We start from the raw sequence: 17,681 nt of genomic DNA, 5'->3' as shown, positions 1-17,681 counted from the left end.
GCAATCTTAAGAATTTTAACAATCTTAATCGAAACATAACCTATGTCACAGTTACTTACAAGTGTGTTGTTAGAACAAATATTTGGGTTTCAGGCAATACTTATTCAAAAAATGTAAAGATATACCATCCTAAGAAAGGAATGAAGGTCCTAATGATTTTACATGATCTAAAGATTGTTATGCTTCCCATAAGAAAAGAAATAGTACTTTGGCCATTCAAGTATTAGCTTATATTAAAACAGCTTAGAGTGTTCCTTTGATACCTTGAAGAATACAAAAAGAGTCAACCTAATTCACAACAGTGGGACAGGTGGATCAAGTTACCTTAATCTTATACAAAATACACAGAGCGTAGATATCGTAAGTTATGCCAGTGAAAGCAGCTAAGCTGTATGAACAACATTAAATCCAAATACAAACACCAGGTTTTTAATTTATGTTGACTTATATTTTTCATTTGCTCATCTGGAGATACATCACGAAACTGAAAACATCTCACATACATGTTATGCTTTTAATTGTTCTAGTTGAGGGGTGCCTGGCTTAGTCGGTTAGGCATCCAACTCTGGACTTCAGCTCAGGTCACGATCTCACGGTTCGTGAGTTTGAGCCCCGCATTGAGCTCTGCACTGACAGCACAGACCTTGCTTGCGATTCTCTCTCTCCTTCTCACTCTGCTCCTCCCCTGCTCTCTCGCTCTCTCTCTCAAAATAATAAACTTAAAAAAAAAAAATTGTTCTGGTTGTTATGTTTTCATTTATCCCCATCACTAAAGTCAAAGGATACTTGACTGCATCGATTTCCTTTTACCATCCTACCCACCTGCTTGAGCCCTGTCAGAAGCCTGTGGTTTCTCCAACATGCCAAGCATACTCCTGCCTCAGGGCCCTCACACTTGTTGTTCCCTCTGTCTGCGGCAACCTCTCTCCTGATCTGCACAGCTCAATCTCACCTCTGTCAGTGTTATCTAAGTAACCCCCATACCTGCCTTATTTCTCTAACGGGTCACCAAGAGGGACTCTGCTTCATCTACTGAACACATGTTATGCTGGGGTCTCAAATATTTGCTGAATGAATACTCTATGGAGGGGTATCATTAGAAACACCTTGGATAGGAAAGGAAAGTCCTAAATTCACCCAGTTTCAGTAATTTTGATATATTAATACACAATGCCTTAAGAACTCCCAATCCCTATCTCCCCACCCTCATGGTGAAGCTGCCATCTCATAGCTGGTGAGTGAAACGGGGGTCAAGAGTAAAAACCTCTAAAATAAAACCTCTTCAAAGTAATCTCTATAGTCTTAGAGATTAGCCTTTGGAAAAGGGATTTGTTGCTGGAATTTCAGGAACATTAGCTTTGAGCCTGGCTTATATGCAAAGAAAAATACCCTCAGGAGTTTTTAATCAGTTGGAAATATTCCTTGGCAGTTAAAAGAAGTTATTATTCATTCACATTACTCAATATGACCAAACCCAAAGGTTTCCTAGGCAGAGCCTTCGATCATTTGTAAAACAAACCTGCAAGGACAGGGCTTCAGTAACTCACCAGAACATCTGTCAGGTAGTCCACACTGTAGTTTTCACCATGCTTTCGTGCCTTCCCATTGATAGAGAGGGTATAATTATAGTATTTAGAATTCTTTTCCTATTAAGACAGGAAAGTAAAAGTTGTTACGAGGTCAGCACCCCAAACAAAAGTCAAAATCGTGCTGGGCTAACCTATACTGTTTAATTAGTGATAGGACATCAAAAAAAAAAAAAAAAAAAAAAGGCAATTAAGTCAATACTGAATCGGATTTTACATTATCTCAATACTGAATCGGATTCTTTGAAGGTTTATGAACTACTAACACAGTTTCAGTAACATGTCCTAGTTTAAAATGCCACAAGTAGGTCAGGTAGAACAGCAAAATGTAGTTAAACTCTGTGTGATGCAGGAAAAATATCCCGCAGGGAGTGACTTGTAAATCAACAGACTTTGTTTTAAGGAGATAAAATAGCTACTCATAAACACAAAGCAATTTATGTGAAAAATCAGAACTAAATTAGAGAGTAGATATATTTCATATCTGTAGGGCTGCGTGTAATTGCCAATGACTTCAGTAATCACTCACCAAGGCGTACCAGTAACTCCAGCCCAGAGGAACATGCTCTAGTCCACCTGCATCTGGGGCTCCATACTGAAAAGCAAGACAAGTGGGGCATCAGAAATCCTTAGACATGACCAGATCAGAAAGAAAGGAAACTTTTAGAATCTTTTTACTCTATTTTAATTTTTTTAAAGATTGGGCACATTTAATTTTATTAATTTTTTTAAACGTTTATTTATATACTAGAGACAGAGCAAGCAAGTATGCACCAGTGGGAGAGGGACACAGAGAAAGAGGAAGACACAGAATCCGAAACAGGCTCCAGGCTCCGTGCTGTCAGTGCAGAGCCTGATACGGGGCTTGAATTCACTAACTGTGAGGTCATGACATGAGCCAAAGTCAGCCACTTAACTGAGCCACCCAGGCGCTCCTAGAAATCTTTTTAGATCAGTGCCTGAAACATGATAGATGTGGGGTGCCTGGATGGCTCAGTCAATTAAGCATCCGACTGCAGCTCAGGTCATGATCTCACGGTTTGGGAGTTCGAGCTCGGCATCAGGCTCAGGCTCTGAGCTGACAGCTCAGAGCCCGGAGCCTGTTTCAGATTCCATGTCTCCCTCTCTGTGCTGCTCCCCTGCTCGACTGTATCTCTCAAAAATGAATAAACATAAAAACTGAAACATGGTAGATGCTCAATTTTCCCAAACACATAAACCAGTCAAAAAGTAAAGAATATAATCCTAGGAATTTCTGAAGAAGGAGTTTGCAAACTAATGGCCACTAGGTCAAATCTAACCTGCCAACTGTTTTATATGATCAGCAAGCTGGGAGTTTTTTCCCAACCATTAAAAAATGCAAAAACAAGGGCACCTGAGTGGCTCAGCACGTTAAGTGTCCAACTTTGGCTTGGGTCACGATCTCACCGTTCATGAGTTCAAGCCCATGCCAGGCTCCATGCTGACAGTTTGGAGCCTGATTTGGATTCTGTCTTCCTCTCTCTCTGCTCTGTCTCAAGTATAAATAAACATTTAGAAAAAAAAAAAACAACTTTAAAATACAAAAACAGGGGCGCCTGGGTGGCTCAGTCGATTGAACGTCCGACTTCGGCTCAGGTCATGATCTCACGGTCCGTGAGTTCGAGCCCCGCATCGGGCTCTGTGCTGACAGCTCAGAGCCTGGAGCCTGCTTCAGATTCTGTGTCTCCCTCTCTCTCTGCCCCTCCCCCCACTCATACCCTGTCAAAAATAAACAAACATTAAAAAAATACGAAAACAATAGAGTATTTTGTGACATGTGACAGTTACATGAAATTGAAATGTCAGTGATAATGAACTTTTATTGGAACACAGCTGCACTCACTGTTGATTTTTATAATGTGTATGGTTGCTTTCATGCTACAACAGCAGAGTCAAATACAGAAGTCCCCCCTTACACTATGTCACAATGCCTACGTCATTCACCTCATTTCATCTCATCACGTAGTATTTTATCATCTCACATCATCCCAGAAAAGTACAGTGCAATGAGATATTTTGAGAGAGACCATATTCACATAACTTTTATTGCATTATATTGCTATAACTGTTCTTTTATTAGCCGTTATTAATCTGTTACTGTGCCTAATTTATAAACGACACTTTATCACAGGTACATATGTACAGGTAAAAACATAGTATATATAAGGTTCAGTACTATCCATAGTTTCAGGCATCCATCGGGGGTCGGGAAAATATCCCCCATAGGTAAGGGGATGGGGAGTGGGGGCAGAGAATTCTGTCATCACAAAAAAGACATGGCCTGCAGAGCCTAAAATATTTACTTCTGGCCCTTTCCAGAAAAAGTCCACGTGGCTTACACCACAGGGTTCATTTCCTGAGCTACTGATGGCATAGACTGAATACTCCAACTAACCTTGTGGCTCACAAGGCCAAAATAATATTATGAACTCTCAGCCTACAACTTGTGCTGATGATGAAATCTACTTTTGGAGCTCAACTTATTTGAAGAGATGAAAAAATAACCATAGAATCATCCCTTTTTTCCTTGACAAGGTTTACTACTGCCTTACATTTAAGGAAGAATCCTTGAGAAATCTTCATATTTTTTAAAAAAATGTTTATTTATTTATTTTGAGAGAGAGAGAATATCCCAAGCAGGCTCTGCACTGGGGACTCAATCCCACGACCTGTGAGATCATGACCTGAGCCAAAACCAAGAGTCAGACGCTTCACTGACTGAGCCACCCAGGCGCCCTAAGAGATCTTCATATTTTAGTGAATTTCTCCTAATTTTATATACATTATATGCTCTTTGATATGCAAAGTAGTACATGTTCTGTTTATGTTCCACATCCTTATCTCGATAACCTAGTATCTGTACTTATTTATCATGATTCTTTTTAAATAGACTCTTCTTTCAAACTCACAAGGTTGTAAGTTCTCTAAATTACTGTAGGGAGGGAAAGAATGAACAGAAAATTCAGATAAGATATTAGGATCTCCAGCAACCATGGATAAAGTGTATAAGAAAATACACATCTTTGCTTTGTCCTGCATCCCCTCTTCTAGTTTTACTAGAAGAGACAACCCAAACACTCAAACTATAATTCCTTTAAATTTGAACTCTAAAAGCGAAGGCCAATGTGGTAAATGTGGGGGCCATGAAATCTGGCCTTGGCAGGCTATAAGGGGTATCTCTCCATCCAGGCGCACGAGAGGCCAGCATATCAACCACATAGTCATATGCTTTAATGGCCTGAATATCCCAGGCTCTGAGTGCTTTCCCTTCATTACTGATCTCTCCACATATTGTTCCCATTTTTTTTCAGGTTAGGACATGGGTTGTCTTAAGTTGTTACGATGCAGGAAAGATGGTAGAAGGAATTTTTTCCTTTGGAAAAGGAATTCTTCACTTTGATCTTGATAAAGGGGGAAATGTAAACAAAAATGACAAACAGCCACATGACAAGCAAAATTCTTAAAGAAAAAGGGGCAGATGCATCAGACAGCAGCAGTCATAGGACCATTTTTAAATAAATGCTATCAGGCTACTTAAAGGAAGAATTACTGGGGCACCTGGGTGGCTCAGTCGGTTAAGCCTCCAACTCTTGATTTCATCTCAGGTCATGATCTCATGTTCGTGGGTTCAAGCCCTGCATTGGGCTCTGCACTGGCAGGGCAGAGCCTGCTTGGGATTCTCTCTCTCTCCCTCTCTCTCTGCCCCTCCCCTGCTCTCTCTCTGAAAATAAATAAACTTAAAAAAAAAAAAAAAAAAGGAAGAATAACTATAGTACCCAAATCATGCAAATATGTTCATGTAAGTAAATTCTTGTTTAATGGGAAGATTAGGAGAAAACATCTACCAAGAACATTTTAACATGACTCAAATGGATATTAATTGAAAAACAACATGCATTACATTAATTCACATTTGTAAGGCTTTTTTTTTTTTTTAAGGAATAACTAGATCATTTAACATACCTCATTTAAGTACTTCCCTGCGAAAAAGGTCTGATAACCACACACTGATCTGAGAATTGCTGGGAAAGTATTTGGTTCTTGGATCTTCTGCCAAGACTTACTACTGCAGTTTCCCTCTAAAGTGTTGTTAACAACGTGATGATTATGTGGATACTTCCCCGTCAAGATACTGGCTCTGCTTGGGCAGCAAAGAGCACTTGGCACATACTACAAAGGGAACAGAAGCAAAAAACCCAGTTACACAAGAAAGATGGATTTCTTAGCATTTCTAAACAGGATAAAGAAAGCTGTTCAATACTCTAACTTTGAATTTCTAGTTTCCCATGGAATAGAGGTTTTTTTGTTTTTGTTTTTTTAAACACATGACACACTTCAGAGCTGCTTTAAGTCACATAATGGAGACAATAAATCAGATAAAACAAACCAAGAGAACAGATTTCTTTTGCAGTTGGATTCTTGCTGCAGAATAACAGTGATTCTAATCTCATCTGCCAAAGAAATATTTACAAGGTAGGCACCGGGTCTTAACGAAGATAAAGAGTATCACTTGAACCTAATGTAGCTGAGAGGCACAGGTTCAGTTTTCAGGATAATCTGTAGTTTTATACATTTCCTGTGTCACTTAAGACACTGGACATAGTTTTTCTGCTCTAATTGTATTTCTGTTAGCACCTATCATCAATACATTTAGCCCATTCTACCCGATATTTGTATAGGTCTTAGTACACATCACCAAGCCACTTTACAGAGAGTAATACTAGCCTATACTCGCACCAGCAGGGAAGGAATGCTCATTCAAGCACACCCTTGCCAAAATTACATATTATCTCTTTTAAATACTCAGCATTTCTTTGGCCTTTCAAATTGGATTTGGCATTTTTAAGTACTGGTGAGGATGAACATTCTCCACATGCATACTGACCAATTATGTTTACGTGAATGATTTGTTCACGAGCTTTGCACATTTTTTTCCTCCTGGGGCATGAGCTTCTTGTTACATAAAATTTGAGTTGAGGAAGGATTCAGTCACATTACAAATACATACTTGCCATTTTTTACTTTTGCCTTTTAATTTTGTTAGATATTTGACTTCTGTAATCTTTACATTGGCAACCCTTGGATTCCTTTCCCATTTTTGTTTGCTGACCTATTTTTTGGCCAATGTCACACTGTTTACTGTATCTTCATATTTCATTTTATTATCTGGAAGAGCAATTTCTTCCTTTAAGAAATTATCTTGATTGTTCTAACCTACTTATACTTCCAGATAAATCTGAAATCCCTTTATTCAGCCTAAAAAAAATCTTGTTGGGATTCTGATCAGAATAAATTAATCTTGTGTCTTCCCACAGAAAATGATGGGTGTATCTACATATTAAAGATTTTTATTATACCACTCATGAAGTTCTGTACCTTTATTTATACAGGTCTTAACTATTACTGGCCACCAACAGCTATTCCTAGAGTCTGCTATATGAATGGGATCTTTTCTCTCTCCTCCCCAGTACTTCTCTAACTGGTTATACAGAAGAAAGTTATTTTTGTTTTTTCATTTCTATTTTACCAAACTCAATTAACTTAAAAAGTTTTCCAACAGTTCCGTGTTTTCTAGGTAAAAAATCCAAAGAAGTGGAAATAATAATTTTGTCTTTTCCAGTCTTCCAACTAATTCCACAAGATACCAATGACCAGACAGTTCAGAAAAGCATTCAGTGACAAGTATTATGCCCTTGTCTCGTTCCTAACAGCAATGCTCTGAGTCTTTCACCTCAGCTGTAAGGTGTGGTATGCTATTTGTTTGAAATACTCATCACAGTAAGGATGCACTTTTATCAGCATAATAAACTACCAGGAAAGGATGCTAAATTTCGGAGGACTCTCAAGCATCTATTAACATGAACATCACATTTTTCATTTTTCAACTACTGATCTTGTTGGACAGTATAATAACCACCATTATGTAGTACTAGGAGTCAAGTGCTTGTGTTACATGTACCAATTAATTTAACATCACAAAGACCTTGACATAGGATTTAGTACTCCCATTTACAAGTGGGGAGACCAAGGGCCAGAAACCTGCCCAAGGTCACACAGGTAGAAAAGAGGTAGAGATGGCATTCAAACTAGGTGATCCAGCTCCAGGCTCTGTGCTCTTAAGCACAACACTGTGCTGGTGTTTAATGGATTTCCTGCTAAGCTAGACTACTACTTACTGGGTTATGTGCATGGTTCCTGAATTTTGTTAGTATTTTATTACGGATTTTTACATCCGTCTTTATACACACGTATATATTTGTACCTCACGTACACACATACGTGAATATACATACACACACAGATGTCAGTTTTGTTTGGTTGCTATTATCTTTCTCAGATTTGACTATCAGGGTTAACTGGACTTTTGTAACATGGCCTGCAAGCATTTACCACAAGGCAATTCACATAGCATGAATGTTACATGACTCCTAACATCCATTTTCGAACCTCCAACAATGACGTTTTGAAACAAAATTCTCTAGTTCTGAGCTATAGAGCAAACTGGCTCAGACAATATCTACAATTAACGTTCAATTAGTAAAAAGTGATGCTTCAATTAAAAGAACTTAAATCACATTAAATAAGGTTCTTCCTTTAAATCAGGCATCTAAGTAGGAAAAAAACCACATAGATTACACTAGATTACCCGAAAGAGAGGGTTTCCTCCTAGAACATGAACAGGAAGTCTCACAAAATTAAATTCAAAACTTACAGCACTGGAGAAGGTCATCCCCATTTCTCCAATGAGAGCCTTGGTTTTTTTTAGTGGTGTCTGCAAAGTAAATAATTATCTGTTAAACCATCTCCTCCAATAAACGAAAACACACAGACCAAAACTCATGGTTTTTGCATCTTACTCGCAATTATCAGCTCCATCAGACACTAAGAAACCACCAAGAGTCCTGTGTGATTCTTGAGATGAACCAAACAGGTTTGGTTACAGTCAGTTATGTCCCGTGCAAAAGTTCAGAGGGGTCATAATGCTTGCAGGAAGGGAACGTTCACAGCTGACAGCATTATTCCAGCAATGCTGATTTCAATGTGATGAAATTTTGGTGCTGTCATTCGTCACCAGCCCCCTTACAAGATAGATAGGGCAGATCTCCATTAATTCATCTTTAGAAGCAGGCTGTGGGATAGGATATGAAAGGAGCCTTCCACCCTTTAAAACAGAAATAACAGATTCTCAAGGCCAGATAAAGCCCTGACGCCCAGAAGAGGACTCAAATATCACACATTCAGTAGTGGAGCCTAAATCATGCTTTTCAGATATAAGCTCAGAACCCTGTGCACTAGACCAATCACCACCTCAGGTAAGGACTTGAACTAGGTGGCAAATAGTAGAACAATTAATCTCAAATCCTAGAGTGAGGATAAAAGTATGAAGGTCACTTAAATACAAATAAAAGGAACACTAACAATATTCAGATTCCAGACAAAAAGAGGCTCAGTTTAGTTGTATTATATGAATCAGCTCACAGTGTTATTGAAGTACTTTTTAAATACGCGACCATATTCCGTGCAGTTCAAGTATATCTTATTGTGCAATAATTCCTTAAAAATAAATATATGTTAACAAGGGTCTTGTTTACAATACTATATAAATCACTCTCTCCCACTGATTTCTATAGATAGTAAAAGATATAAGGGACCCATAAACTCGAAAGGATGAGAATTCTAACTTATTCAAGAAGACCTTTCATAATTTCATGAGTAGATCCATAATAGGTTCCCAGGAAATGCTACAAATATACAAGGTCTTCGCTAACCTTCAGAGGCAATGTCACTGGCTATGATCTCCCACAAAACATCACTGGGTGGTTATCTTTAGGTAAAGAATACTGGGCTGACTGAAACCCTGGTGTGATGAAAAATCTGAGTTATGACGACACAGGGAGGGGAAATGAGAATACAAAGTGTAAGTGGGGAAAAGGACTACGTGAGTTGATTATATGGGACTTAATCCTCAAACTGGTCAACACACAAAGCTCCTGAAGAGTATCTGATTTATAGTAAGACTATACTGTGTGATTTTTTTGTTTTTGAGAGAGAGTGCGTGTGGTGGAGGGGCAGAGGTAGAGAGAGAATCCCAAGCAGGCTCCATGCCCAGCACAGAGCCCGACGCAGGGCTCAACCTCACATTCCTAAGATCATAACCTGAGCTGAAATTGAACCAGATGCTTAGCCAACTGAGCCACCCACATGCCCCTACACTGTGTGATTATAGCCTACTTATTCAACACTTAATAATTCATCAGTGTGTCAGGCACTGATCTAGGCAATGATGGATCAAAGACAGAAGGTCCTTGCCCTCATGACCTTTGTATTCTTGGAGACTTAAACTAACAGGTAAATAATCATTTCAGGCAGTGAAAAGCACTACAAGCAGAGTAAACCAGGATGATGTGCTTACAGCTGGTGGGAGGAAAGGGGGAAACTACTTTAGATGGGTGGTCAGGAGAAGCCTCTCTCAGCAGGTAACTTTGGTGCTTAGCATCACATGACAAGGAGGTCAGCCAGGCAAAGATCCAGGAGAAGGTGTTTTCAGGCTGAGTGAATAGGAAGTACGAGGGCTGCCAGAAAAGGAAAGAGGCACATGTGAGGAATAGAAAGAAGGCGAATATGGCAGAAGTAGCACAGCAAGTAAAGGAGACTGTGGTGTTAGACAAGGTCAAAGCATCAGGCAGGAGCCAGCAGATGATGCAAGGCTGCACAGGAACACAGATTCTATTGGAAGACATTTACATTAAGGACCATAATTTTTATACTGTTAACACCAGTGTGGTGATAACCATCATCTATGCTTCATCAAACAAATCCTTTTATTTTTTTTAAAGTTCACTTATTTATTTTTGAAAGAGACAGTGTAAGCAGGGGAGGAGCAGAGAGACTGAGAGAGAATCCCAAGCAGGCTCTGCACGGTCACCACAGAGCCCCATGCCGGGCTCAAACTCACAAACTGTGAGATCACGACCTGAGCTGAAATCAAGAGTTGGACGCTTAACCGACTAAGCCACCCAGATGCCCCAAATAAATCCTAGATAAGAAACCCCACTGTATTGAAGATGTGTGTCCATGCTAATCTGAATACTAAAATGGAGCCTTAAGATGTAAGAAAAGACAGCTGCAAGGCTGGTCAGGTAAAGGATGTACAGTACTGTTTAAGTAGCAGCCAATCTTATACCTGAATATAGGTAGATGTGTTATACTTTAACTCATCCAAAGCAAACCCCTTCCATAAAAATCCTAAGGAGTCATTTACTTTCTTGGTTCCTGTGTGTAACTGCTCTGAACTAAAGTTTTAACAATTCTAAGAAAAATCTATGGCTAATTTTTCTTTTAACAACCACTTTTTTTAAAAAAAAATTTTTTTTTCAACGTTTATTTATTTTTGGGACAGAGAGAGACAGAGCATGAACGGGGGAGGGGCAGAGAGAGAGGGAGACACAGAATCAGAAACAGGCTCCAGGCTCTGAGCCATCAGCCCAGAGCCCGACGCGGGGCTCGAACTCACGGACCGCGAGATCGTGACCTGGCCGAAGTCGGACACTTAACCGACTGCGCCACCCAGGCGCCCCAACAACCACTTTTAAAGACCTCTTTCGTTTAAATAAAGCAAACACGTGATGCCATCTTCTCCTACATTTCATCATGAGTCCTTCCCTCGTTTCCTTGAAATTCCGACCAAGTGTCACTTTTTCCAGAGCGAATGATTTTACAAAAGAGCAACCTGTGCCTCTGTGAAGCACACTGGGTCCATCACACCATAACAACATTCAAGCAAAATCAAGAAATAGGAACTGTTCCCAAAGCAAAAGCCCCAAAGTCCTGCAGATGACACCTGTAAACAAATACAGTGAAATGTGAAAGATGGTGCAGAAAAGGCTATTTCAAAGATGACTAAAAGATTCTACATGAAACAACAATCACACAAATGCTATATAATCCTTTGACCTGAGCTAGTCTGGTGGACTAGCTGTTTATTTTGCCAACTGTGGCCGCAATTCACAATCTTTTTTGAGTCAGAGACTTCACTGTCTCCATAAAAGATAATACACAGACTTTTACGTGTAAATTAAGGATTTCTGTGACCCCACCGGTGCCCCTCAGTATCATCTAAAGAATCTCTGATCTGTGGTAGAAGTGTCTATGCTGATGTGGACACGTGGAATGGCATCTGGTAAGTCACTATTACCACACTGTTCTAGAATAGGAAAAAAACGGGGCTCTGAGATCGTAAGACACCAGATTTTGCCCCTTATTAGCTATGTGAACTTTGGCCAAGTTACTTAACCCCCTCTCAGTATTAGTCTCCTCTTATTTAAGGAAAGGATAATACCTACAGCAGAGGACTCCTGTAATGACTGAAGCACAAGTTTAATACTTCACACTCTTAACTGGCTCCAGGAGGTTTTCAAACAGTTATTGTCTTAGTGCTTTCCCTTCAAGTCCTCTTTAACAACTAGTGGTAGAATATTCTGAAAAAGGCTAAAAGAGAAGCCAGAATACTCCAGAGAGTTGGAAGCATTAAATTTGACTTGTGCCCTCCACTCCATTTTGGCTCGTCTCTCTAGTACAAACGCCTATAAAAAAGAATCTGCTACTGGTTTAGAGAAGCAAACACAACACGCTAGGGAAAAAAGAACTCAAATATATACAGACCACATCTGTGGTCCCTAAGAACTAAGACAATTCTGAACTCCTTACATTTTAGTGATAAAGTTTTGTTTTCACCAGAGATATGAAAGCTTGACCTTTTAATTGTTTTAGTCACTATGCTATTACTAATTTTTTATAGAGATGGCTTGCTTTTTCTAGACAAAACATTAAAAAAAAATTTTTTTTTAATGTTTACTTACTTAGAGAGAGCGTGCACGCTCAAGAGTGTGCACAAGAAGGGCAGAGAGAGAGGGAGAAAGAGAATCCAAAGCAGGCTTGGTAATGATAGTGCAGAGCCCAATGTTGGGGCTGGATCTCAGGAAACGTGACATCATGACCTGACCCAAAATCAAGACTTGGACGCTTAACCAACGGAGCCACCCAGGTGCCCCCTAGACAAAATACCTCAAGGGAATTTTGTGAGAAGGGTAAGAGCAGTGGTTGAAATGGAAAGAACAAAGTAAATTCCAGGAGAGCATTTAAGTCAAGACTCTTCAATGTCAATGCGGCTGAGTGGAAACCAAAAGGCAACGAGGCATATGTGGCAGGAAGAAGCATGGAGTCAAAATGCAAGCATCTTAAACATCAACTAGAAAAGAGTCTCATAGCTGTGGACACAGCCCCTGAGTAAGAAATAACATCTTAATCCATAACCCTTTAATATACATATAGATTGTATACTTTGCCCCATGTGCCACACCAACATTTTCTATTCTACTTTATTCCACAGGAAAGTAAAAATGCTGTTAGCTACTCACTAAACTGATTTCACAACTCACTCATGGGTTGCAGTCAGCTGCAGGACAGTGAGGTAGGGAATTCTCACACAGTGTAAATTAGGAACCTCTTGCCTGAAGTGTTTTCATAGTCTCAACATTAAGCTGAAAGCAACAAGAGAACTGAAAGGAAGAAAAAAATAAAGCAGACCTTTAAAAAAAAAAAAAAAGCCATACCCAGGATCAGAGCACTGAGGGTTTCAACTACTTAAGCGCCTTGGGAAAGCCACTCTCTGGGGCCTCCATGACTAGGGGGCTGGCTGAGTGCTCCTGAAGGTCGTAAATTCCAGATCTCTAAGATACAGAAGCAAAATGAACTCCGGGCAAGAACGAAGTCTCATGACAAAACATTTAAAATGGAACACGGACAGCAGTAGCCAATGCAGCAGCCAGGTGTTCAATCAGGCTAATTGAATTTTCTTGATTGTTGCGAGGCAAAAGGCTCCCTGAGTAGTTGACAACCTACCTACCGGATTAGTTCATCTCGGCATTGATTTTACAAATAAATATCAGGCACAGACATTGTACACAGGGACAAATTCAGAGGTGGCCTAGGTCCTTCACAGAGGAAGGACCTAGGGCTGGACTTGACCTCTGATCCTTCGAACCAAAAGAAGAGCAATAAAAGTTTGCGTGCTTTTAGCCAGCACCTGCTCCTCGGTGGCTCAGCCCATCCCTAACTGGCGTCCACATGTTCATTTTGAGCTGTAAACGCGAGCTCCGCAGCACTAAGGTCCAGACTAGAAGCTCCGTATGGTGCGTGCAGGTGTCTACTCAAACAGACGCGAGACAGAGACGCGGGAGAAAGAGGAAATAGAGTCCTGCAAACCCTGAACTTCCGTAAGGGGTCCGGCGCGGCAAAAGCGAACCTCTCCCGGGGGGAAAAGCTGCCAGCTGAGGGAATTGGGGTGGGGACGGCGAAAGAGGGCAAGGAAACTGGGGGTCAGCCCGGGAGATGGAGGGGCGGGGCAGAAATAGAAGAGTTACCATGCCGCCGAGCACTTCGTCCTGGTCGTCGGTGAGGAGCAGCACCACATTGGGCCTCCGAGAACCCGCCGCCACCCCAGAGACCCCCAGGCAGCTGCCCAGCAGCAGCAGCAGCGCTGGGCTGCAGGAAGGCAGGTGACGGGGGTTGTCCCGCCGGGGCCCAGTTGGGGCCAGAGGCAGGAGCCACATGGCGGACACAGCGCCGGGGCGGCCCCGGGACCGAGTGGAGGGAGGCGCAGGTGTCTGAAAAGCTAGAGGAGAAGGACCTGCAGGAAGAAAGGGATTGCACGGGAAAGGCCCCGGGGCTGGGGTCAGGCGTTTTCTCCCCTAGCACGATCACGTGAGCCGGGGACTGGAGGCGGAGCACACCGAGCAATCACGTGAAGAGCGATAGGGTCGGACTGCGGGCGGAAGGGGAGGGAGGACGGACCACCCGGCCGGAAACCGGAAGTGGGCGAAAAAAAGGTCCGAGAGCCGGACCTGGACTTGCTTCATTCTCAGGCTGAGGTTGGGTTCTCGGGGGACGTGAAGCTTAATGGTTGGTGTAAAGTTTAAAATGGAGAGAAGATAAGATGGAATGGAGGAGAGAATCAGCTCACAGTAAGCGATTAAGAGAAGGGAGAAATGTACCTACCGCATAGTAAGATCAGCTGGTGGGCGAAGTCGGCTCTGTCATATTTAATCTCCGAGTCCACACTCACTGATGGCCTTACAGTTAATCATTTCTAATTTTCTCTACCACCCACCTACTAAATTTGGAGCTGGATACCAGATTAGCATTCTTAATTTCAAGCCTCGGCTGATAACATAATTTCAAACAAGCAAACGATTTAGAGATATCCTGACAGCCTGATGTTCCTTGGTGAATTTTTTAATATTTACCCTAATAGTCTTCGGTGAATTTTTGAAAGCCGTCTTAGAGGTTGTTGGAGGATATGCATATTGAACAAAAACAAAACCCCTGAAACAGTCACCCAACCACATTAAATAATGTTTGGGGGAACAAATTCCATGAAACTAGGACTATAAATATTTCTGTGGTAGCTCTAGAACAGCTTTATCTCAACTCTCTGTTGAAGTCCATAAAAACAGAATTATCCCTGGCAGGGTGAAGGGTCAAGGCTTATTTCCAATTCAGAACAACAACTAGTACCTCCTGGCTCCTAACAAAGTGTATTTTCTCTAAGTACTATCCTATTGTGAGGTAAAAATAATTGTGGAAATACATCGAAATGTCACATGTACAACTATAAGATTTATGCAAAAGGAAGTGTTGCCTTTTTTTTTTTTTTTAAATAGATTTACAGAAGGCAAGAGAATCTTTACAAAGTGAAGTAAAGTTCCACTGCAAGAAAAATTATGCTGGGAATCTGGTCAGAGTAGTTCCCAGATGGCCATGGTACTGGGTAACAGCCTCAAGCTGGGCTCATTTTGCAAGCTGGTGGAATAACTCCTAGGAAATCAAAGACTTCCAGGAAGACTTCTGGCACAAAAAAAGAACCTGCTTCCATGCCCCAAATTGTAAGATTATATCACTGTTCTTATTTCAAGGCTAGATTATAAAGTATGATGGTAGAGACTTTACAATTAGGTGCCAACTTTATTCCAAATGCTAGGCATCTGGAACTTGCAATCTAGTTGCAGAGAGATATACAATCTAATAATCACAGAAGTGTATGATTACAAATAAGGAGACGTTTTGTGAAGGAAAAGTAAAAAGTGCAATGAGCATTTAAGGAGGTGGGGGGCTGACCGAATTTATGATAGGCTAAGGAAGTAAACTTCCAGTGTCCATGTGAAGTTTAAATAGGAGATGACTTGTTAATGGAATGGTTCGGTGGTAGAATGTCTCCTAGGCACAGTACAGTATGTGCAAAGGTCCTGAGGTGGTGCATTCAAAGAACTAAAAGATGCCAGTATAGTTGGAGCAGAGGGAGAGAAGGAGAGGGAGAGGTAGACAGGACCCAGATCCTATGTTAAGGATTTTGGTCTTCATCTAAAGCTAATGGGAAATCACTGGAAGAATAGGGGAGAAAAAATATGTGAATTTTAGAAGATCCTTTATGCTGTGGCATGGTGTACAGATTAGAAGAGGACAAGAATGGATAAAGGTCAATTAGGTGGAGAGATGATGATAACAGGAACAAATCAGATTTTGTGGGGCATGAAGCTTATATGTATACAAGTTGGCAAGGGTGGCTCCTTAAAAAGAATAATAGTTACAAATACAAAATTAGGTACAAAGTGAATATTTTTTTAGGCTAAGAAAGAAATACCAGTATTATCAATTTTTAAAAGTTGAGAAGTATTGCAAATTACAAATGCAAAATTTTAAAACAGTATTTTTTATTAAATTTTTTTGATGTTTATTTATTTTTGAGAGAGAGGGAGACACGGACACTCAGAATCCGAAGCAGGCTCCAGGCTCTGAGCTGTCAGCACAGAGCCTGATGCAGGGCTCACACTCACAATAAAAAATATTTTTATTAGTGAACTACCAGATACATCTCTCTATGTTTTTTTCCCCTACATTTTATGGCTATGTACCCTTCAATCATCTTTTATATGATGGTGGCTTTGTAATATTCTATAGAGAGAATAGGAAGATAATTTAGTCTTTTCTCTGGTATAGTTGATCAGTATTTGATTTTTATTACTGATAGTTCAGAAGAATTTTTTTTCATCCTCACAGTTCATTGTTGGTTATACACACACATACACGCTCACACACACTTATTGTAATCATGTATTACGAGTTTATGTTGTCTTCATTTATGTCAACTTGAGGTCAAATCAGAAATTTAAATATTTTTAATGAGCTTATATGGTTTTCTTCACAAATTGATTATCAAAAAAGTTCAGGGGCCTGTTTATTACTTTCATTTGCAATTTATCTCTTCATTTTAGACAATTACTGTCTTTGTTATCTGAAAAAAATTATTACTATTTACTTCTCAATGTCAAGATAATTTCTTTTGATTTTCTCACTCATCTTTACCACTTTAATTTCATATTTATTAATTTTTTTACCCTCAATTTTCTTTAAAATTTTTTTTTTCAACGTTTATTTATTTTTGGGACAGAGAGAGACAGAGCGTGAACGGGGGAGGGGCAGAGAGAGAGGGAGACACAGAATCGGAAACAGGCTCCAGGCTCCGAGCCATCAGCCCAGAGCCTGACGCGGGGCTCGAACTCACGGACCGCGAGATCGTGACCTGGCTGAAGTCGGACGCCCAACCGACTGCGCCACCCAGGCGCCCCTACCCTCAATTTTCTATCAGTACTTTAGTAAAATAAATTTACGAATGACCTGAGAAGGTGCCCACTATATACATCCACATCAGGAGTTTGAAATTTATCACATCTCTAATTGAAATGTTCCAAAGTGTCTTTCTAAATTGTAGTTAAAAATGTTATATTTGGGTTTTATCAACTGTTGAATAAGTTCTTACATCTCATTTGTGTTTTGGGTTGTCTTTTGAGTCATTGAAAATATATTTTAGAGTCCTTAAATTTTCTTTGAGCCTGTGTTGCAAGGCTTGAACACTTTTATAATGGGCAGACCATTTCATTATAGTTAGATGCTTTAAGGAAAAATCCAACTTGGCATATATGTTTAAAAGATCAAGAAAAAAAGATTCCATATAGTAGT

At 40.3% G+C, this 17,681-nt stretch overlaps 1 protein-coding gene and 1 long non-coding RNA gene across 2 annotated transcripts in view; one reads left to right on the top strand and one right to left on the bottom strand.

Annotated features, from left to right (window-relative positions):
• GNS (glucosamine (N-acetyl)-6-sulfatase) overlaps nucleotides 1-14,396 on the bottom strand; it is a 56,653-nt gene extending 42,257 nt beyond the window's left edge. The window contains exons 1-5 of the mRNA XM_025926702.2: nucleotides 14,030-14,396; nucleotides 8,320-8,379; nucleotides 5,571-5,777; nucleotides 2,116-2,181; nucleotides 1,548-1,646 (exon numbers count right to left, since the gene is read on the bottom strand). Of these exons, the coding sequence (XP_025782487.1) occupies nucleotides 1,548-1,646; nucleotides 2,116-2,181; nucleotides 5,571-5,777; nucleotides 8,320-8,379; nucleotides 14,030-14,218 (621 nt within the window). The 5' untranslated portion in view covers nucleotides 14,219-14,396. The remainder of the gene's footprint in view (nucleotides 1-1,547; nucleotides 1,647-2,115; nucleotides 2,182-5,570; nucleotides 5,778-8,319; nucleotides 8,380-14,029) is intronic.
• Nucleotides 14,397-14,469: 73 nt separating this feature from the next.
• On the top strand, nucleotides 14,470-16,529 carry LOC147579072 (uncharacterized). The gene is made up of 2 exons (XR_015253517.1): nucleotides 14,470-14,629; nucleotides 15,329-16,529. It is a non-coding gene; the product is annotated as an uncharacterized LOC147579072 (long non-coding RNA).
• The last annotated feature ends 1,152 nt before the right edge of the window (nucleotides 16,530-17,681 follow it).

This window comes from Puma concolor, chromosome B4 (assembly GCF_028749965.1).
Source record: "Puma concolor isolate L17-30 chromosome B4, mPumCon1.1.hap2, whole genome shotgun sequence".
NCBI lineage: Eukaryota > Metazoa > Chordata > Mammalia > Carnivora > Felidae > Puma > Puma concolor.
The sequence above is the reverse complement of the archived record's forward strand: the minus strand, read 5'-3'. Positions and strand labels throughout refer to the sequence as shown.